Source organism: Dermacentor silvarum, chromosome 1, assembly GCF_013339745.2.
Source record: "Dermacentor silvarum isolate Dsil-2018 chromosome 1, BIME_Dsil_1.4, whole genome shotgun sequence".
Taxonomy (NCBI): Eukaryota; Metazoa; Arthropoda; class Arachnida; order Ixodida; family Ixodidae; genus Dermacentor; species Dermacentor silvarum.
This window is the reverse complement of record NC_051154.1, coordinates 316,681,586-316,703,849: the sequence shown is the minus strand read 5'-3', so window position 1 is coordinate 316,703,849 and position 22,264 is coordinate 316,681,586. Positions and strand designations below refer to the sequence as shown.

General features: G+C 46.8%; 2 protein-coding genes across 2 annotated transcripts in view; both read right to left on the bottom strand.

The window, feature by feature from the left end:
• Positions 1-2,293: 2,293 nt before the first annotated feature.
• On the bottom strand, positions 2,294-13,737 carry LOC119442507 (uncharacterized). Its single transcript, XM_037707413.2, has 3 exons — positions 13,521-13,737; positions 5,014-5,341; positions 2,294-2,645 (listed from the first exon to the last, which is right to left on the bottom strand). Exons 2-3 carry the CDS (start codon positions 5,275-5,277, stop codon positions 2,337-2,339), a joined length of 573 nt encoding a protein of 190 aa, XP_037563341.2. The 5' UTR covers positions 5,278-5,341; positions 13,521-13,737; the 3' UTR covers positions 2,294-2,336.
• LOC119437302 (uncharacterized) overlaps positions 10,484-22,264 on the bottom strand; it is a 32,656-nt gene continuing 20,875 nt past the window's right edge. The window contains exons 7-8 of the mRNA XM_049660423.1: positions 13,195-13,428; positions 10,484-10,825 (exon numbers count right to left, since the gene is read on the bottom strand). Coding sequence (XP_049516380.1) covers positions 10,517-10,825; positions 13,195-13,428 — 543 coding nt within the window. The 3' untranslated portion in view covers positions 10,484-10,516. The remainder of the gene's footprint in view (positions 10,826-13,194; positions 13,429-22,264) is intronic.

The following is a 22,264-nucleotide window of genomic DNA, read 5'->3' as shown; positions in this document are numbered from 1 at the left end:
ATTCAAGCCAGTGCAAAATCCAACATGGCGGCCTCCTAGATTGGGTAGCGCGGCTCGGAAAGAGCGATTTAGTCCGCAAAATCGAACTTTGGGGTCTCAATTCGTCCGAAAAATTGGGTGCGAAAATGCATGAACTCAATGGGAACCCTGATGGTGCATTTTTGAAGTCCGGAATATCCAGCAAGTCCAAATTTCTGGAGTCAAGCACCACCACGCCCGCTTTCGCGGCAGTTATCGATTCCGTGAACATCGTCCGCAACTTTGTTGAGTGCAGTGCGGATGATATTTGTATGCTATGTTTTTTGAGCCAGCTGGAGAGCATGGCACTAGGGGCGGCGAACCAGCGCGCCAAGTAATCCGCATCGGTGATTACTTTGAGTAATTTTTCTCGGACATGGAAAATAAAGGTGATTTCTTTTTGCGGCAAGTTCTTGCTTGTTTTCTTTTTTTTATTATTCATTTCGGTTAATTCAAAAATACGCTTAATTCGAAGAATTTTCGCGGTCCGGCGACCTTCGAATTATCGAGGTTTTACTGTATTTATTGTATGTAATGCTGTTGACAACTAAAAACTGAAACAACTGGAGACGAGAGTACAGTAGAACCTCGTTCATACGTTTTCGAAAAATACGCGAAAAATAAAAGTACGATCCGGGAAAGTGTACGATCCGAATCCAGTAAAACTTGAAGCTGAGAAGCCCATATTGAGGTGCAAGGGCAGAAAACACTTATTTCTTGCAAAACATAGTTACAGTTGAATCTCGTTAATTCGAACTGACGCTGTGGTCCTGTCAAGGTTATGTGTATTCCAATGGGCGATAACGCTCTGTAATTCGAACGCGAAAGCATTTGCGACAGTTAATTCGAACATAACCACGCACCGAAAATGCTCTCAGCAGCACGCCAAATCACGTGGCGGTGCCTCCGACTGGCAATGCTCCGACACCGCCATAAAGCAAAAGCTTAGGAGACCCCCCTCAATGCCGCGCGGAGAAATAAAAAAAGAAACAAACAAATACCGCGGCGAAAATTTCCTCTCTCAAATGGTAAGGTCGCCGTTTCAGCGTGGCGCCAGAACACGCGTGTACGTGTCGACGTCTCAGCCAACGCTGTGGCTGCGGCACAGAGGGACACATTGCGGAGGCCAAGTCCGGCCAACGAAACTGCCCACGCCGGTCAATGCTCGCTTCAACGGCAGAAAACGGAACTTCGAGGAGCGGGCGAAGCTGGCGCCGGGACGGCGGGAGCGGCGGCTGGTGGGCGCGCACGGAGACAGTCGAAGGTGAGGGAGCTACGAGGGAGTTGAGAGGGAGGGCGAGGGGAGCCACTGAAGCGACTGGGTTGCCGAGGCCAAATGCGCTTCCCTGCCGCCCTTCTTCCTCACCTTTGAGGCTGTCTCCGCGCGTCGCCGTGCCGGCGCGGCCCACTCCCTGAAGTTTCGTTCACTGCCTCGGGATGTGAGAGAGAGAGATTACGGCTGTGAAGTGGAAGGGGCGCTATCGAGATGCGAGCGTCGGCTGGCGTGGGCAGTTAGTTCCATGGCCCTTGCTCGCTATGTGCTTGCGCGCCACGATATACTCGTACCGTTCGTACGTAGCGCTATGGTGCACAAATACATCAAAAATAAGTCCTTTAAATTCGAACAAATTTTCAGGCCTCTTCGAGGTCGAATTATCGAGATTCGACTGTATTTTCTGCTGGTGCGTCACACCCTTGGACAGGAACAACTCCTTTTGGGCCCATTGTTGTAGTCTTTCGTGCGAAAGAAGCTTTGTAAGGCTTCCAGGCAAGCAAGGGTTTCGGTGAAGGTAGCCGGTGGGCGCAAGCCTTCGTTCTCGCCGCAGTCTTCTGGCGCCTCATCCGCCCCCACCTCCGCTACGATGTCGGCGAGTCGTAGCGCTGCGTGCGCGCGGCGTCCGCCTATTTTCGCCGGTTGGCTTAAACAGCTCTGCTGTTAAAAACGCAGCACAAAAGAAAAGTACTTGTCCCAGTGTCCCCCCTTTACTTTCATGCAGAGTGTTGCACTGCTAGTGTCTTGCTTTTGGAACTTCTTTGGCACTGTATTTTCCTCACTGTAAAAAGACAAACAGTTATGTTGCTGTTGCATTCCATTAAGTGTATGGAGGCATGTGGCTTTGTAAAGCTGCCATTTCAAACAGCTTTTACTGCTTGTCGCCAGCTTCATGTGCACAGTTATGCCATGCAATCAACATTGTAACAGATCCGCTGCTTCACAAAAATACGAGCACCAGAGGCCACAAAATCTTAAGGTGCATTTCATTTTCTATTTCTTCCACCTTTTTGTCATTGATGTAGACGCTGCCATGCCACCATTGTTACTGGCGTGATTTGGTTTGGCACAAGAATAATTGAAAATGAAATGGAAGTTCCAGCTTCATTTCAGTAAGAAAGTAAAGACATCGAAGGGAGAGAGCCCCTATAGTCTCTGTGCATCTAAGCTGGTAAATGTAACTCACCCTCTGAAGATAGTCGCCAGCATTTTCAAGGTTCTGCAAGGACAAGATGAAGGTCTCAGGGTTGTCCACAATTTCTTGCTCGAACTGCATGTCAGGCACAGCTCCAACCAAGTGTAGCTGAGCAACTATCTCTCTTTGAAGGGCCCCAAATTCACAAGTTCGTAGGGCCTGGAACAAACAGGGCCACAGGTCAGCATGGAAGAGATGGGTGTCTGTCAGAGCAGACTGGCAGCAAAAAGCTGTAGCATGTTCACTGCAGCGTTTGTGCAATTTAGCCAATCTTCTGGTAAATGTTTTGAAAAAGTCCATACATTTAGAGAAATTTGCTGAATGATCTGGAGCATGTTCATGTGAGGCAGAATGCTGCCATAGCAACAGATAATTACGTGTGCACGAGTACCTAAGATTTGACTGTGAATAGAAAAGCTTATTAAATGCCTATACAATTTATTCATTTTATAGCAAAATTTGGAATATTTATCGGAGCAGGACAGAGAAATTCATAAGGCTGTTCAAAGTACTCAGCCACGACACCGAAGAAGCTATGCTCCAGGAAGCATTATTGCACAATATCTTGGAGTATTAAGGATGCTTTCTTCTAAAGCTGCCTGCGAATTCTCCACCTCAATGAAAGTGACATCTTGCTTTGTTTTACTGGCCTTTGCGTGGAAGAAGGCAGGGAAGGAATGTAGGGACGCTATTCAGGGCAAAGGAAGAGATCTTTGGTAGTGAAGTTCACCCTCATGGCAGCAATGCAATTCAACATTCCAATTTCTCCCACAAACATGAACCCATTTGAAACCTTCTTTCAGATCCCTCATGAGCTTAACTTGCAGTGTAGATACAAAATTTCAGACAGGGCCAGATGAAGGGCCCTTTAACTTTATCAATCATTCCATTCCTGCAGTAGCCCAATGTTCATTTCTCCGAGTAATATTGCATTCCAACTTGAAGTACAAGGGCCACACTGCTTTTCTAAGACTGAAGTCCGTCTGTGGGATAAGAATATTTCTCAAATCTCGGCATTATTTCACTGAGTCAACTTTGACGAAATTATACTTTGCTTTCTTTCACAGTCATTTTAATTATTGTATCTCGACATGGAGAAACACCTAAAACACCTATCTAATGCCACTACGACACATTGGAAATCGAGCCATTTGAATACTTACCTTCAGTCCTTACTATGGCAATGTGTCGCACCTTCTCACTCACAACTTTCTATCAATGCAAAAACTGGTAAATCTCGTGGTTTATTTCTTTGTAACTGTAAATCATCTAATTCCATTTAACACCTTAGGTAAAACTCCTCCCATAAACAAAAATCCAACTAGATTCTCTCGTAATAAAAATTTCTGGTTGCCAGAAATACACACTAATTATGGAAGGCAGACAGCTGCCTTTACTGCTGTTAAATTTCAAATAACCTACAATCACACATAAAAACATGTATTCATTACCGCCAGTTGAAAAAAGAAGAATCTTTTCTTATCAACATATAATACTCTGCACTGCACCATGCATTTGATGATCTGCTTTATATTTTATTTTCTGTTAGTGTTTCTTCTGTTCATTGCTGTAATAATTATTAGAAATGTATTGTATTTTTTGCTGTTGAAATGCTCTTTTATTTCACTTAACTTTTTATATAACTACATGACAGGAGGTCCCTTGTGCTCTGGGACATCCTTCTGTAACACCAAATATATTTTCATGTATGCATAAATAAATAAATTTGAACCTAATCAACCTTTTATTATGTGCTTATTCACAACAAATGATGAAGCCTGTGCTGTGAGCAACCTACCAGACTACAGAATAATAGTTAGTGCTAAAATTTGGTATATATTCTGCTGGCTGAACTGCAATATGCACAAAACTTCACCTCAAGAATATAATACATATTTTCCAACTACAATCAGGAAAATATACTTACTTTGTTGCTTATAAAAAGAATTGTAGCCTGATAAAATATCTACATTCTCTTAATTTTATTTTATTTCTGCACTTTAAAGCTCTAACATTTATTTCATTCATTTAGACACCTAGGACTTGCAGATGCAGGTGACATGAACCCTCTGCTTACCCTATGTGGCCGCAACTCAGTCCAGTGTGCCAAATATCGATAGACAACCTGGCAAAAAGCACTGCCGTGTATGACGCAATATTCGACGTGCCGCATTCTGTTGGCAATGGTAAAAGAATCATTTCTCCTTTCCGATATCTTGTAGCCGATAACTAACTCGTTCACATGCTTTGAGCTAGTCATTCAATTCTTATTTATGAAAAGACATGACATCAAATTTGGCACAGTATCTTGATATTGAATTACTATGTTTTTATAGAGACCCACTAGCAAATAAAGTATTCCCCTGGCACCTTAACTTTCTTTCAGTGGAATCTCCAGCACTTTAAGATAAAATAAAGTCACCTTTCATTCATTTATCAGGACCGTAATTCACGACAGAGGGGAACAATAAATGAACTCTGATACGTGAACACCAAGGAGAAACAAGAACTAGTACTGGATGCAGACCTTTTTCTGTTCGAGAGCATGCAGATGTTCCTGCAGCTCGTGCAGCTCCTGTTGCGATGGTACAGAGCCCCCGTTGCCGAACACAAATACAGGCTCGTCCAACCTGTGGCAGAGGTCTGCTTCCACGCTTCTCAACCTGTGAAGCTCTCGCTTGCGGGAATATCTTATTTCCCGCAGCCTCTGCACGAGTGCTTGCATCTCTTCTTCCTGCTGCACCACTGTGCGGCCTTCGGGCTGCGTTGGGAAGAGGACCAAAGACAACATCACGACCAGCAGGCTTGCGGAAAAACGATAGAGGTCCAGCTGCAGACACGCTCTCGGGGCACAACTTGCAAGCAAGTTTAGCCAACTTCTACTTCAGAGCACACTTGTCTGATGTGGAGGTTTTAAATATTTGATGCCAGTCAATGACAGCTTGAGTGATCTTTCCGAACATATTTAAGTTCCATGCTGTCAATCCTATACAAAATTGCTGCCTTTGTGCTCTGTTCAGGAATTCTCCTTCCTCGTAATGCATGCAGTCAATAATGAAGTTGTGCGTGGGCTCCACCCCCTGATTGAATTTTTTGGTATGCAAAACAAAGCAGTACTGACTGCACAAGATACACATATTTATTACTTTCTAATTCTTATGAATCATCAGAAAATGCAGACAGCACTGTGCTACCACGTCCTTCTTATATATATATATATATATATATATATATATATATATATATATATTTAAGAGAGAAGGTGCATTAGTAGGATGCGTCTGAAAATTCAAGAATAGGTGTACTGCTTGTGCTTCACTAAAGACCAATGCTCATCAGTGCACATTCCTAGACATAGGCCTTTTGGGGACACATACTGCAGTTTGACAAACAATGACCTACAGCGCAAGGTCTACGATGAGCTGCTAGCAGCGCCCTCGATTGTATGCGCACCCATTTTCCATGACAAAAAAAAAGTCCTTTACAGTACAACGCACCTCATGCTTTCCAACAGACATACAAGTTTCTGTCAGTTGACAAAACAGATTTCCTCCCAATGCACTGAAGATGAGATGAATTAAAAAAGTAGCACCTTCGCCCGAAAGATGAAACATCGAATGTCATAGCTAATTAGTAGACCGCTATATGGAGTGATAGCAGTTTTATCGGCCGTATAAACTTGTAAACATTTGCTTACTAAATAAATTAACAAGCACAATGTCACGCGCGTACAAGTAAACATACCACATCTCGCTTGTTGACCGCGGAAACGAACTGTCAAAATGCTGGAGTGACGAAGCGTGGCGAGCGAATTGACCTTTGTGCAAGCATGGCTCTTGCTTCAACGTGAGAAAAACACGGCGGGCGGCGGACTTTCCCCTTCGCAGGTTGCTTTCAAGATAGGGCCAAGGCAACCATATCGCCAAAGTGGATCGTCGCAGTTTGCGTCCTGCTTTGGTCCACTTCAACCGTTCCGCATTGCTTCGCTGGCGAAAATCCTCTCCTTCTGTTTGCACCAGTCCCGCACGCAAGTTTCGGATTCTCCAAACGCCCGTGATGCGGCCCGATTTACATCTGTCTCTGCACACATGATCACTTTCTTTTTAGATGCAGCATCATGATGAACTCGGTACTTCATGCTGATGGAGGAGACGCAGAGAACGTGAAGACAGACGGTAGACTATTGCCTAAGCATGTGTACTGCAGCACACGGAGGAAGCTACGTTAGCTAGGCTCGACGCGTATGCGAGGCGGCCATTTTGAAATGCGGACATCTATATGGTAACGCAGATTTAGGGTTGTACTCGATTCTAACGCGCACGCAATTTTTAGACCTGTTTTATCGAAAAAAAGTGTGCGTTAGATTCGAGTAAACACGGTACGCTACAAAGGCTCAAAGGAGTCTATTCGATAAAGAACAAAAAGAAGCACTCTTTACATTACAGTAAAACCTCGATAATTCGAACTCGGTTAATTCGAAATTTCGGTTAATTCGAAGAATTTGAGCGGTCCCGTCATTCTCAATACAAATTCTACCGGATAATTTGAATGGCCCGCGCGGCTCTATTCGGATAATTCGAAGTTTCTGGCTAGTAGCAACGTGCGGCGGTTAGGTTAGCACGCTCCGTACAGTCGCCAACCGATTTTCCGAGCTCGTGGGGACTGAAAAATAGTCCGGAAAACTCGTTCGGCCGAAAAAAAAAGTTATTAGTGCGGCTTAAAAAAAATCTCTAATAATGCCCTGCCTCATACTGCGCTTGGAGGGGATCGACTTGCTTGGATTTGCGCAGCAATGATATCGTCTCCGTGTACAGTCGACACGAACGGCACCACGTTGGCGATCTCCGCCAACGGAGTTCGCCATGGAGATCCAAGAAACGAGCTTCGCACCGCTTAGCTCTCGCGAAGGTACAGGAGGTAGCGCCGATCACCGAGACATGGGTCTCCGAGACACCTGCTCAGTGTACACGCCACGTTCAAAATAGGAACCGAAACTTGAGGGAAAAAAAAAAAAACTCACTGAATTAACACGTGTGGTGTCAGCGCGCACGAGCGAGCGCGGCCGCCGCAGCCCGCAGCGAGCGAAGGTTCGTGCGGTCATCGCTTCAACGGAAACTGAGCGGCACATACAGCGCATACAACTGAACAGCGCATACAAAAGGTCAGAGCCGTCTGGAGATCGCTTTCAAGATACGGTGCGCGCGAGAAACCGCTCCGGCGCTAAGTAGTCAGTTGTTAGAAGAGTAGAAGTCGCCCCCCCCCCCCCTCCTCCTTCTCATACCCCCACAGCCTTTCGCACGAGGGAGGAAGTCGCGTTTACGCTCCGCCGTGCGTTCGCTCTCCATGAAAGCGCGCGTCCCCCGCGCGCTGTCACTCGCACACACGGCGGGCGCGCGGCGATGATTTTATCGCCTTTGGACTTTGTATGGATCCTCAGGGCGGCGACGCCGACGGTGAAAATCCGCTTGAAGTGTCCATATAATTGCTGTCGCAATAAAAAAAAAACATCCCACAATAAATGGTTACAACGGTAGTGCTGAGCGCATATACTAAGAAAAAAGAAAAAGTGCAGTACTCTGAAGCGTTTTGTCAGCCAAGGAAGAGCGGGCATGACCTCCGAGACTGGAGGATTGCGCGAGCTCTCTATTGATAGCGCGCGTTCCAATCTTGGAGGCTATACAGTGAGCCACTGGAATTCAAGCCAGTGCAAAATCCAACATGGCGGCCTCCTAGATTGGGTAGCGCGGCTCGGAAAGAGCGACTTAGTCCGCAAAATCGAACTTTGGGGTCTCAATTCGTCCGAAAAATTGGGTGCGAAAATGCATGAACTCAATGGGAACCCTGATGGTGCATTTTTGAAGTCCGGAATATCCAGCAAGTCCAAATTTCTGGAGTCAAGCACCACCACGCCCGCTTTCGTGGCAGTTATCGATTCCGTGAACATCGTCCGCAACTTTGTTGAGTGCAGTGCGGATGATATTTGTATGCTATGTTTTTTGAGCCAGCTGGAGAGCATGGCACTAGGGGCGGCGAACCAGCGCGCCAAGTAATCCGCATCGGTGATTACTTTGAGTAATTTTTCTCGGACATGGAAAATAAAGGTGATTTCTTTTTGCGGCAAGTTCTTGCTTGTTTTCTTTTTTTTATTATTCATTTCGGTTAATTCAAAAATACGCTTAATTCGAAGAATTTTCGCGGTCCGGCGACCTTCGAATTATCGAGGTTTTACTGTATTTATTGTATGTAATGCTGTTGACAACTAAAAACTGAAACAACTGGAGACGAGAGTACAGTAGAACCTCGTTCATACGTTTTCGAAAAATACGCGAAAAATAAAAGTACGATCCGGGAAAGTGTACGATCCGAATCCAGTAAAACTTGAAGCTGAGAAGCCCATATTGAGGTGCAAGGGCAGAAAACACTTATTTCTTGCAAAACATAGTTACAGTTGAATCTCGTTAATTCGAACTGACGCTGTGGTCCTGTCAAGGTTATGTGTATTCCAATGGGCGATAACGCTCTGTAATTCGAACGCGAAAGCATTTGCGACAGTTAATTCGAACATAACCACGCACCGAAAATGCTCTCAGCAGCACGCCAAATCACGTGGCGGTGCCTCCGACTGGCAATGCTCCGACACCGCCATAAAGCAAAAGCTTAGGAGACCCCCCTCAATGCCGCGCGGAGAAATAAAAAAAGAAACAAACAAATACCGCGGCGAAAATTTCCTCTCTCAAATGGTAAGGTCGCCGTTTCAGCGTGGCGCCAGAACACGCGTGTACGTGTCGACGTCTCAGCCAACGCTGTGGCTGCGGCACAGAGGGACACATTGCGGAGGCCAAGTCCGGCCAACGAAACTGCCCACGCCGGTCAATGCTCGCTTCAACGGCAGAAAACGGAACTTCGAGGAGCGGGCGAAGCTGGCGCCGGGACGGCGGGAGCGGCGGCTGGTGGGCGCGCACGGAGACAGTCGAAGGTGAGGGAGCTACGAGGGAGTTGAGAGGGAGGGCGAGGGGAGCCACTGAAGCGACTGGGTTGCCGAGGCCAAATGCGCTTCCCTGCCGCCCTTCTTCCTCACCTTTGAGGCTGTCTCCGCGCGTCGCCGTGCCGGCGCGGCCCACTCCCTGAAGTTTCGTTCACTGCCTCGGGATGCGAGAGAGAGAGATTACGGCTGTGAAGTGGAAGGGGCGCTATCGAGATGCGAGCGTCGGCTGGCGTGGGCAGTTAGTTCCATGGCCCTTGCTCGCTATGTGCTTGCGCGCCACGATATACTCGTACCGTTCGTACGTAGCGCTATGGTGCACAAATACATCAAAAATAAGTCCTTTAAATTCGAACAAATTTTCAGGCCTCTTCGAGGTCGAATTATCGAGATTCGACTGTATTTTCTGCTGGTGCGTCACACCCTTGGACAGGAACAACTCCTTTTGGGCCCATTGTTGTAGTCTTTCGTGCGAAAGAAGCTTTGTAAGGCTTCCAGGCAAGCAAGGGTTTCGGTGAAGGTAGCCGGTGGGCGCAAGCCTTCGTTCTCGCCGCAGTCTTCTGGCGCCTCATCCGCCCCCACCTCCGCTACGATGTCGGCGAGTCGTAGCGCTGCGTGCGCGCGGCGTCCGCCTATTTTCGCCGGTTGGCTTAAACAGCTCTGCTGTTAAAAACGCAGCACAAAAGAAAAGTACTTGTCCCAGTGTCCCCCCTTTACTTTCATGCAGAGTGTTGCACTGCTAGTGTCTTGCTTTTGGAACTTCTTTGGCACTGTATTTTCCTCACTGTAAAAAGACAAACAGTTATGTTGCTGTTGCATTCCATTAAGTGTATGGAGGCATGTGGCTTTGTAAAGCTGCCATTTCAAACAGCTTTTACTGCTTGTCGCCAGCTTCATGTGCACAGTTATGCCATGCAATCAACATTGTAACAGATCCGCTGCTTCACAAAAATACGAGCACCAGAGGCCACAAAATCTTAAGGTGCATTTCATTTTCTATTTCTTCCACCTTTTTGTCATTGATGTAGACGCTGCCATGCCACCATTGTTACTGGCGTGATTTGGTTTGGCACAAGAATAATTGAAAATGAAATGGAAGTTCCAGCTTCATTTCAGTAAGAAAGTAAAGACATCGAAGGGAGAGAGCCCCTATAGTCTCTGTGCATCTAAGCTGGTAAATGTAACTCACCCTCTGAAGATAGTCGCCAGCATTTTCAAGGTTCTGCAAGGACAAGATGAAGGTCTCAGGGTTGTCCACAATTTCTTGCTCGAACTGCATGTCAGGCACAGCTCCAACCAAGTGTAGCTGAGCAACTATCTCTCTTTGAAGGGCCCCAAATTCACAAGTTCGTAGGGCCTGGAACAAACAGGGCCACAGGTCAGCATGGAAGAGATGGGTGTCTGTCAGAGCAGACTGGCAGCAAAAAGCTGTAGCATGTTCACTGCAGCGTTTGTGCAATTTAGCCAATCTTCTGGTAAATGTTTTGAAAAAGTCCATACATTTAGAGAAATTTGCTGAATGATCTGGAGCATGTTCATGTGAGGCAGAATGCTGCCATAGCAACAGATAATTACGTGTGCACGAGTACCTAAGATTTGACTGTGAATAGAAAAGCTTATTAAATGCCTATACAATTTATTCATTTTATAGCAAAATTTGGAATATTTATCGGAGCAGGACAGAGAAATTCATAAGGCTGTTCAAAGTACTCAGCCACGACACCGAAGAAGCTATGCTCCAGGAAGCATTATTGCACAATATCTTGGAGTATTAAGGATGCTTTCTTCTAAAGCTGCCTGCGAATTCTCCACCTCAATGAAAGTGACATCTTGCTTTGTTTTACTGGCCTTTGCGTGGAAGAAGGCAGGGAAGGAATGTAGGGACGCTATTCAGGGCAAAGGAAGAGATCTTTGGTAGTGAAGTTCACCCTCATGGCAGCAATGCAATTCAACATTCCAATTTCTCCCACAAACATGAACCCATTTGAAACCTTCTTTCAGATCCCTCATGAGCTTAACTTGCAGTGTAGATACAAAATTTCAGACAGGGCCAGATGAAGGGCCCTTTAACTTTATCAATCATTCCATTCCTGCAGTAGCCCAATGTTCATTTCTCCGAGTAACATTGCATTCCAACTTGAAGTACAAGGGCCACACTGCTTTTCTAAGACTGAAGTCCGTCTGTGGGATAAGAATATTTCTCAAATCTCGGCATTATTTCACTGAGTCAACTTTGACGAAATTATACTTTGCTTTCTTTCACAGTCATTTTAATTATTGTATCTCGACATGGAGAAACACCTAAAACACCTATCTAATGCCACTACGACACATTGGAAATCGAGCCATTTGAATACTTACCTTCAGTCCTTACTATGGCAATGTGTCGCACCTTCTCACTCACAACTTTCTATCAATGCAAAAACTGGTAAATCTCGTGGTTTATTTCTTTGTAACTGTAAATCATCTAATTCCATTTAACACCTTAGGTAAAACTCCTCCCATAAACAAAAATCCAACTAGATTCTCTCGTAATAAAAATTTCTGGTTGCCAGAAATACACACTAATTATGGAAGGCAGACAGCTGCCTTTACTGCTGTTAAATTTCAAATAACCTACAATCACACATAAAAACATGTATTCATTACCGCCAGTTGAAAAAAGAAGAATCTTTTCTTATCAACATATAATACTCTGCACTGCACCATGCATTTGATGATCTGCTTTATATTTTATTTTCTGTTAGTGTTTCTTCTGTTCATTGCTGTAATAATTATTAGAAATGTATTGTATTTTTTGCTGTTGAAATGCTCTTTTATTTCACTTAACTTTTTATATAACTACATGACAGGAGGTCCCTTGTGCTCTGGGACATCCTTCTGTAACACCAAATATATTTTCATGTATGCATAAATAAATAAATTTGAACCTAATCAACCTTTTATTATGTGCTTATTCACAACAAATGATGAAGCCTGTGCTGTGAGCAACCTACCAGACTACAGAATAATAGTTAGTGCTAAAATTTGGTATATATTCTGCTGGCTGAACTGCAATATGCACAAAACTTCACCTCAAGAATATAATACATATTTTCCAACTACAATCAGGAAAATATACTTACTTTGTTGCTTATAAAAAGAATTGTAGCCTGATAAAATATCTACATTCTCTTAATTTTTATTTTATTTCTGCACTTTAAAGCTCTAACATTTATTTCATTCATTTAGACACCTAGGACTTGCAGATGCAGGTGACATGAACCCTCTGCTTACCCTATGTGGCCGCAACTCAGTCCAGTGTGCCAAATATCGATAGACAACCTGGCAAAAAGCACTGCCGTGTATGACGCAATATTCGACGTGCCGCATTCTGTTGGCAATGGTAAAAGAATCATTTCTCCTTTCCGATATCTTGTAGCCGATAACTAACTCGTTCACATGCTTTGAGCTAGTCATTCAATTCTTATTTATGAAAAGACATGACATCAAATTTGGCACAGTATCTTGATATTGAATTACTATGTTTTTATGGAGACCCACTAGCAAATAAAGTATTCCCCTGGCACCTTAACTTTCTTTCAGTGGAATCTCCAGCACTTTAAGATAAAATAAAGTCACCTTTCATTCATTTATCAGGACCGTAATTCACGACAGAGGGGAACAATAAATGAACTCTGATACGTGAACACCAAGGAGAAACAAGAACTAGTACTGGATGCAGACCTTTTTCTGTTCGAGAGCATGCAGATGTTCCTGCAGCTCGTGCAGCTCCTGTTGCGATGGTACAGAGCCCCCGTTGCCGAACACAAATACAGGCTCGTCCAACCTGTGGCAGAGGTCTGCTTCCACGCTTCTCAACCTGTGAAGCTCTCGCTTGCGGGAATATCTTATTTCCCGCAGCCTCTGCACGAGTGCTTGCATCTCTTCTTCCTGCTGCACCACTGTGCGGCCTTCGGGCTGCGTTGGGAAGAGGACCAAAGACAACATCACGACCAGCAGGCTTGCGGAAAAACGATAGAGGTCCAGCTGCAGACACGCTCTCGGGGCACAACTTGCAAGCAAGTTTAGCCAACTTCTACTTCAGAGCACACTTGTCTGATGTGGAGGTTTTAAATATTTGATGCCAGTCAATGACAGCTTGAGTGATCTTTCCGAACATATTTAAGTTCCATGCTGTCAATCCTATACAAAATTGCTGCCTTTGTGCTCTGTTCAGGAATTCTCCTTCCTCGTAATGCATGCAGTCAATAATGAAGTTGTGCGTGGGCTCCACCCCCTGATTGAATTTTTTGGTATGCAAAACAAAGCAGTACTGACTGCACAAGATACACATATTTATTACTTTCTAATTCTTATGAATCATCAGAAAATGCAGACAGCACTGTGCTACCACGTCCTTCTTATATATATATATATATATATATATATATATATATATATTTAAGAGAGAAGGTGCATTAGTAGGATGCGTCTGAAAATTCAAGAATAGGTGTACTGCTTGTGCTTCACTAAAGACCAATGCTCATCAGTGCACATTCCTAGACATAGGCCTTTTGGGGACACATACTGCAGTTTGACAAACAATGACCTACAGCGCAAGGTCTACGATGAGCTGCTAGCAGCGCCCTCGATTGTATGCGCACCCATTTTCCATGACAAAAAAAAGTCCTTTACAGTACAACGCACCTCATGCTTTCCAACAGACATACAAGTTTCTGTCAGTTGACAAAACAGATTTCCTCCCAATGCACTGAAGATGAGATGAATTAAAAAAGTAGCACCTTCGCCCGAAAGATGAAACATCGAATGTCATAGCTAATTAGTAGACCGCTATATGGAGTGATAGCAGTTTTATCGGCCGTATAAACTTGTAAACATTTGCTTACTAAATAAATTAACAAGCACAATGTCACGCGCGTACAAGTAAACATACCACATCTCGCTTGTTGACCGCGGAAACGAACTGTCAAAATGCTGGAGTGACGAAGCGCGGCGAGCGAATTGACCTTTGTGCAAGCATGGCTCTTGCTTCAACGTGAGAAAAACACGGCGGGCGGCGGACTTTCCCCTTCGCAGGTTGCTTTCAAGATAGGGCCAAGGCAACCATATCGCCAAAGTGGATCGTCGCAGTTTGCGTCCTGCTTCGGTCCACTTCAACCGTTCCGCATTGCTTCGCTGGCGAAAATCCTCTCCTTCTGTTTGCACCAGTCCCGCACGCAAGTTTCGGATTCTCCGAACGCCTGTGATGCGGCCCGATTTACATCTGTCTCCGCACACATGATCACTTTCTTTTTAGATGCAGCATCATGATGAACTCGGTTCTTCATACTGATGGAGCAGACGCAGAGAACGTGAAGACAGACGGTAGACATGATCACTTTCTTTTTAGATGCAGCATCATGATGAACTCGGTTCTTCATGCTGATGGAGCAGACGCAGAGAACGTGAAGACAGACGGTAGACTATTGCCTAAGCATGTGTACTGCAGCACACGGAGGAAGCTACGTTAGCTAGGCTCGACGCGTATGCGAGGCGGCCATTTTGAAATGCCGACAGCTATATGGTAACGCAGATTTAGGGTCATACTCGATTCTAACGGGCACGCACTTTTTGGACCTGTTTTATCGAAAAAAAGTGTGCGTTAGATTCGAGTAAACACGGTACGCTACAAAGGCTCAAAGGAGTCTATTCGATAAAGAACAAAAAGAAGCACTCTTTACATTATTTATTGTATGTAATGCTGTTGACAACTAAAAACTGAAACAACTGGAGACGAGAGTACAGTAGAACCTCGTTCATACGTTTTCGAAAAATACGCGAAAAATAAATGTACGATCCGGGAAAGCGTACGATCCGAATCCAGTAAAACTTGAAGCTGAGAAGCCCATATTAAGGTGCAAGGGCAGAAAACACTTATTTCTTGCAAAACATAGTTACAGTTGAATCTCGTTAATTCGAACTGACGCTGTGGTCCTGTCAAAGTTATGTGTATTCCAATGGGCGATAACGCTCTGTAATTCGAACGCGAAAGCATTTGCGACAGTTAATTCGAACATAACCACGCACCGAAAATGCTCTCAGCAGCACGCCAAATCACGTGACGGTGCCTCCGACTGGGAATGCTTTGACACCGCCATAAAGCAAAAGCTTAGGAGACCCCCCTGAACGCTGCGCGGAGAAATAAAAAAAAGAAACAAAAAAACACCGCGGCGAAAATTTCCTCTCTCAAATGGTAAGGTCGCCGTTTTAGCGTGGCGCCAGAACACGCGTGTACGTGTCGACGTCTCAGCCAATGCTGTGGCTGCGGCGCAGAGGGACACATCGCGGAGGCCGAGTCCGGCCAACGAAACTGCCCACGCCGGCCAACGCTCGCTTAACGGCAGAAAACGGAACTTCGAGGAGCGGGCGAAGCTGGCGCCGGGACGGCGGGAGCGGCAGCTGGTGGGCGCGCACGGAGACAGTCGAAGGTGAGGGAGCTATGAGGGAGTTGAGAGGGAGGGCGAGGGGAGCCACCGAAGCGACTGGGTTGCCGAGGCCAAATGCGCTTCCCTGCCGCCCTTCTCCCTCACCTTTGAGAATGTCTCCGCGCATCGCCGTGCCGGCGCGGCCCACTCCCTGAAGTTTCGTTCACTGCCTCGGGATGCGAGAGAGAGATTACGGTTGTGAAGTGGAAGGGGCGCTATCGAGATGCGAGCGTCGGCCGGCGTGGGCAGTTAGTTCCATGGCCCTTGCTCGCTATGTGCTTGCGCGCCACGATATACTCGTACCGTTCGTATGTAGCGCTATGGTGCACAAATACATCAAAATTAAGTCCTTTAAATACGAACAAATTTTCAGGCCTCTTCGAGGTCGAATTATCGAGATTCGACTGTATTTTCTGCTGGTGCGTCACACCCTTGGACAGGAACAACTCCTTTTGGGCCCATTGTTGTTGTCTTTCGTGCGAAAGAAGCTTTGTAAGGCTTCCAGGCAAGCAAGGGCTTCGGTGAAGGTAGCCGGTGGGCGCAAGCCTTCGTTCTCGCCGCAGTCTTCTGGCGCCTCATCCGCCCCCACCTCCGCTACGATGTCGGCGAGTCGTAGCGCTGCGAGCGCGCGGCGTCCGCCTGTTTTCTCCGCTTAGTAGTTCGCGTTGAAGCGAGGCAGCGCAAAGGTCAATTCGCTCGCTGCTGCTGCCGCGCTTCGGGTGAACGAGCAATGCAGAGAAGTCGCGGAGGGGGGGGGATGGAGCACTGCAGAGAAGCTGTCTGTTGCTTAGCGCTTCACAAGCACATGAGCACCTGAATGATATTTTGCTGCAGAACGTATCATATGACCGCAGTTCGCCACAATGCTGAACTTTGCTGCCGAATAATCGTATTTTCCAGGAAAATATTAACCGGAACGTACAGTCGAATGTCCTTAATTCGAACACGCTTAATTCGAACTGCCGGTTTATTCGAACTGACGCTCTGGTCCCGTCAAAGTTATGTGTATTTCAACGGACGAAAACGCTCGGTAATTCGAACGCGAAAGCATTTGCGACAGTTAATTCGAACATACCGCAGACCGACAATGCTCTCAGCAGCGCACCGAATAACGCGGCGGCGCCTCTGACCGGCATTGCTCCGACACCGCCATAGAGCAAAAGCTTAGGAGAGACCCCTTCATGCAGCGTCGGAGGCCCAGTCCGGCCAATGAACTGCCCGACGCCGGCAAACGCTCGCTTCCCGATAACAGCAGAAAACGAAACTTCAGGGAGCGGCCTAAGGGTACGGCCAGGCTAGGGGCAAGAACGCGCGGCAATGCGTGATGCAACGGGCGGCAAAAGCGGCAGGAATCAGGAGTTTTGCGGCGTGCCGTGCGAAATGGGTTCGAGACCCATTTCTGGGGCAAATGCCGCGTGCCGCGAGATGAAGAACCAATCAAGAGTGACGAGGGTGACGTCCCGGAGCCATCACAACCGGATCGCTGCCGATCTACGCTGGGTTTTCAATCGACGATCATCGTCTCTCGCATGAAACGAGCGCTCGTGGTTTATGCATGTTCGGAGAGCGTGAGAGATCTTAGCGCGCTGCCGCGCGTGTGCCACGGTGGCCTCACGGCAAGGCGTTGACGCGCGGCAACTTGCCGCTTGCGGCATGACGCACGCATTTTTGCTGCTAGTGTGGCCATACTCTGGCGCCGGGCCGGCTGGACCGGCGGCGTCGGCACCCACGGCGGCAAATGCTTTCTTCCTGATAACGGCAGAAAATGAAACTTCAAGGAGGCTAATCTGTACCGAACCGGCCGTACCGGCGTTGACAGCGGGCGCACACGGAGACAGTCAAAAGTGAGGGAGCTGTGAGGGAGTTGATAAAGAGGGCGAGGGGAGCCACCGAAGCCACTGAAGCGGCGGAGTTGCCGAGGCCAAATCCGCTTTCCTGCCGCCCTCCTCCCTCACCTTCGACGGTCCCCGCGCACGCGCGCGGGGCTGTCTCCATGTCGGCGCCGTCCGCTCCCTGAAGTTTCGTTTTCTGGCGTTATCGAGAACCGAGCGTCGGCCGGCGTGGGCGCAACTCGCTACACGCCGCAAAATTTCACGACTCGCACCATTCGTTCATCGTGCTATGGTGCTCGAATAGTTCAAAAATACGTCCTTCCGTTAATTCGAACAAATTTTCGGGCCCCTTCGAGTTCGAATTCTCGAGATTCGACTGTATTAACACAAGCCTCTATGGGGTTATGTTTATTTTTCGCGATTGCAAACGTAGGAGCCGGGAAATCGTATTAAGCGGGAACGTATCAGCAAGGTTCTACTGTATTTTGCACACCTTCTTCGTGGGGTTTTACGTGCCAAAACCAGTTCTGCTTATGATGCACGAATGTTAACTGTTAAGATGCCAGAATGTTAACTGCGTGTTCTTTTAAACAGCACACAATATTGTGCACCTGAACACAAAAAGTTCAAGACGTCACAAACCTGCCTGGTCGTCCGGTTCTTCAAGCATCTGTGGCACGTAACACTTTTGACGCCACAAAAGGAGCTCATCATGCGTGCGTCCCACAAAATCCTACAGCCTCTGCCTCTTCAGATCCTTTAACCTTGCGAGTTCCTGTTTCAGCTGCCAGGACAGAAGTAAATGAGCAGCGAGAGGAGCAAATTAACAGAATTGATCAGGGCACAAGCTCAACAACAAACATCAGCAGCAGCAGCAGCAGCAGCAGCAACACCTCTCACATGCAGGATATGCCAGACACCATAAAGATTCCTGCAATAGAGGTAAATCTGGTGCCACTGCCTATGAAAGTTTCTTTAACGAGCCCCACTGCACTACGGGAATGTGGGTTATGCGTGTGCTCGGCTTGTCACAAAAGTGACTTGGCCTAAACCACTGCCACGTCTGCACAAATGAGGCTTTCTTACGGTGGAATCCCTGTAAAAAGTTTTCGGTTTACCCGTACTGGAATATTTTATCTAGTTCGGTCACACATAATGCAACAATAAGCGAAGAAACCAAAAACATGCAGTTAAAACCGAAGCTCGGGATCAGTTTTAACCTTCAGTGTACTGCAGTTACTGTTCAAGTTTGATTATTAAAAACTGCAATTTATTACGTCGTAATACAGAAAAACATGCTCTTCAAACAATACAGGAGAGACTTGTCCACTGTGATGAATGAAACGGTTTGCCAGGTGCACTTTAAAGGTGCGCTGCATCTCCAATGCAAAGTCAACACTTCCTGGCAATTCCTTGCACAAACCAGCATTGCTTTTTCCTCTGGGCCATTATAATAAACTAAGCAGACATAACAAACCAGGTCACTTGTACTGCATTTAGTATTTAAGATCCCATACAATACTCGGCTACTGTTAAATAAAAGCTAATTTCAAAAATATGCCTCTGGTTTGCTACTCGTACAAACAGTGCTGAACATTCACTGAAATACAGTCAAACCTAGTTAATACGTACCCGCTTAATGTGTAATTGCGGTTTAAACAGAGTCGCAGAGAAGCCCGCACCGAGCCCCCATTGAACCCCATGTATTGGCTTACCGCTTAAGCCGTAGTCGCTCATTGCCCACCAAACGGTTAGTGCGTACTATTTTTGTTTCTTATCTACATGCGCAGGCACAAAATCATTAAAATCTCATGTGCGCAGATGTTCGATTCTCGAGTTGCAATGCCCGGACGACAGCCGCCAGCGATAGTGAACTTAAAACATAGCCACCATGACGTATTTCCTGCTAATACAGTTGTTGCCGATTGCCGTGCACAAAAGCATGGCCTTCGAGATTACCTGCCGGTAACGCGAAGAAGCCGGCGGTAGGAGGTGCGAATTCGCTCTTGCCGTTGAATTCGAGTAGTAACCGAGAGAAGCACATTTTATTGCGAAGCTGCCAAAGCGAATTTCTGCCATCACCTTGGACGTCGCTTTGAGGTTCTGTATAAAGTCCAAACACTGCAACATGATCGCCATACGCTGCATGTGCGAGTGAAAGCTTGCGAGGGTCAGCCAACTCAATCTCGTGCGCACGAGGGGAAAAGACGAAGCGGAAGCGCGCTGCTTCTGTTGCGCGCGAGGCGAGGCAAGGCGGGGAAGGCCAAAAAGGGAGGGGTTTATTTCGGCGGCAGCCACGCAGGCTCCCTAACTTGAAAGCGATCTGCGGCGTGGAAAAAGTGCGCACCCTGCGGGCCTCATCGTCAAAGCGGTCTGATGACAAGGTGCAACTAGTGCCGGTAGCTTCGCATGCGCTGTGCTTTCAATGTCTAATTCGCACTGAAACGAGAGGCAGCACGCTTGCTGCTGCTGCCGCACCTCCTCACTCAAGCGTTTTGGAAGCGAATTTCCGTGGTCATCGAGCGAGACGTGTGCATGTTTATCTGTGCAGGCATTACACTGTGCTTGTTAATATAGTTAGTAAGAGGGGCCTTATGGACAAACTGGCTCGCGGCCTTATCGGCCTCAAAGATGCCTTCGGTGGCGGCAAGTTAACCAATTTTTTGCTGTCTACCCGCAAATAAAGCGTGCGTGAGTGCGTGTGTTTGAGAGCATCGTAACGTAGTTCTTTTACGGCCAGTAAGTAGCCGCTAAACTGGCATTGGCGGTTAATTCGTACATTGTTTAGTGCTTGCCTAAACGTTCCCGGCCGACTACATACAGTATAGACCACTTATAACGTAACCGCTTATAGTGCAGGACCGGATATAGTGCGGTCTTTTCAGACTCCCATTAATTTTCCCATAGCACTCCATGTATACACGTATCGCTTATAGTGCAGGTAGGAGGTGCGAATTCGCTCTAGCCATTGAATTCGAGTAGTGAAATATCACGGCGTGCATAGCGAGCGAGAGCCACGAACTGCCAACGCCGGCCAACGCTCGCTTCACGATAACGGCAGTAAACGAAACTTTAGGGAGCGGGCAGCACCGGCACGGCGAAGGGAGCATGCGGAGACCGTGGAATGTGAGGGAGGAGGGCGGCAGGGAAGCAGATTTCGCCTCGGCAACTGCGTCGCCCTCCCTCGTAGCTCCCTCACTTTCGACTGTCGCTGTGCGCGCCCAAAGCCGTGCAGGCACCGCCGCTCCAGCTGGCCCGGCGCCAGCTCCCCGAAATTTCGTTTTGTGCTGTTATCGGGAAGCGGGCGTTTGCCGGCGTGAGCAGTTTCGTTGGCCGGCCTGGGACAGCGCCGCTGCTTCCCTCTTCTACAGTGGCTACCTCTGCGCCGTAGCCGCAGCGTGCAAGGTCAACTAGTGACTAGAAAGTAGAGGAAGCATAAAGGAGAAAGAAAGGTCCACAGCAATTTTCTACGCGTGGCTGCGAAGTCGGCACGTACACGCATGTTCCGGCGCAACGCAGAATCGGCGACCTGCCATTTGAGAGAGGGTGAAATTTCCGCCGCATTTTTTTTTCTTTGTTTTTTTTCGCGCGCGACATTGAGGAGTCTCTCCTAAGCTTTTACTCTATGGTTATTCTAGTACGCTGTACTATGGCGGTGCCGGAGCAATGCCGGTCGGAGGCGCCGCCGCGTAATTTGGTTCTAATCAACGAGATTCGACTGTAAATTGAATGCAAACGTTCTAGCCGCATTCCTCGACTGTCGCATACGCGTGGCGGCTCGGTGCACATGTCTTGCATGTGTGCGGGCCTTGAAATTTGTTGCTTTGGTTATAGTGCGGTACCGCTTATAGTGCGGATATTCGCAACTCCGGCGACTTGCGTTATGAGCGGTCTACACTGTATTAACGAGGTTTGACTGTATGTATAAAAAATTTTTATTCTGGCATAATTACAGCCGCAGTTTTTCCCCAACAATAACAGTCACCAAACTTCCAACTACTCCTGTTGCATTATTAAACTGAATTTCCAAAAAATTGCTATGTCTTATCAACTCCATCTCGTGATTTTGCGGATACAGCCATGCGGATACAACCCTTGCTTAACATAGCTGTACTCATTTTTTCACTTTAGTGTTAGTACAAGCAGAAAAGAGGCATTATGTTGAAATAGTTTTTTTTGCAAACAATTGGACAGTGGAACTCAATATCTAGCACTGTTCATTTCGTGCCATTAGATGTTTTTAGTCGTCATCTGCAAGTAGTTTCGCTTATGTAATTCACTTTCTCTGTATCGCATTTGTCTTTGGTCTCGTTCACTTGTTTATGTCACAATTGCTTCAATTATTTGTAGGGGTTTTCGAATATAGAGTATCAGCAAACGGAAAAGCGAACGTTCGAATAATTCGATGCACCAATCGAATATCTACTATTCGATTTTTCTTATATTCGATATTTACAGTTTAGAGACCCACGCAGTACCACATGTGCGTGCCCTCGT

Excerpts from the sequence above, each read along its gene's own strand:
- LOC119442507 (XM_037707413.2), bottom strand. The coding sequence starts at position 5,277 with ATGTTGTCTTTGGTCCTCTTCCCAACGCAGCCCGAAGGCCGCACAGTG. Across the intron at positions 2,646-5,013 it reads ATGCTCTCGAACAGAAAAAG|GCCCTACGAACTTGTGAATT; the intron begins GTCTGCATCCAG and ends TGTTTGTTCCAG.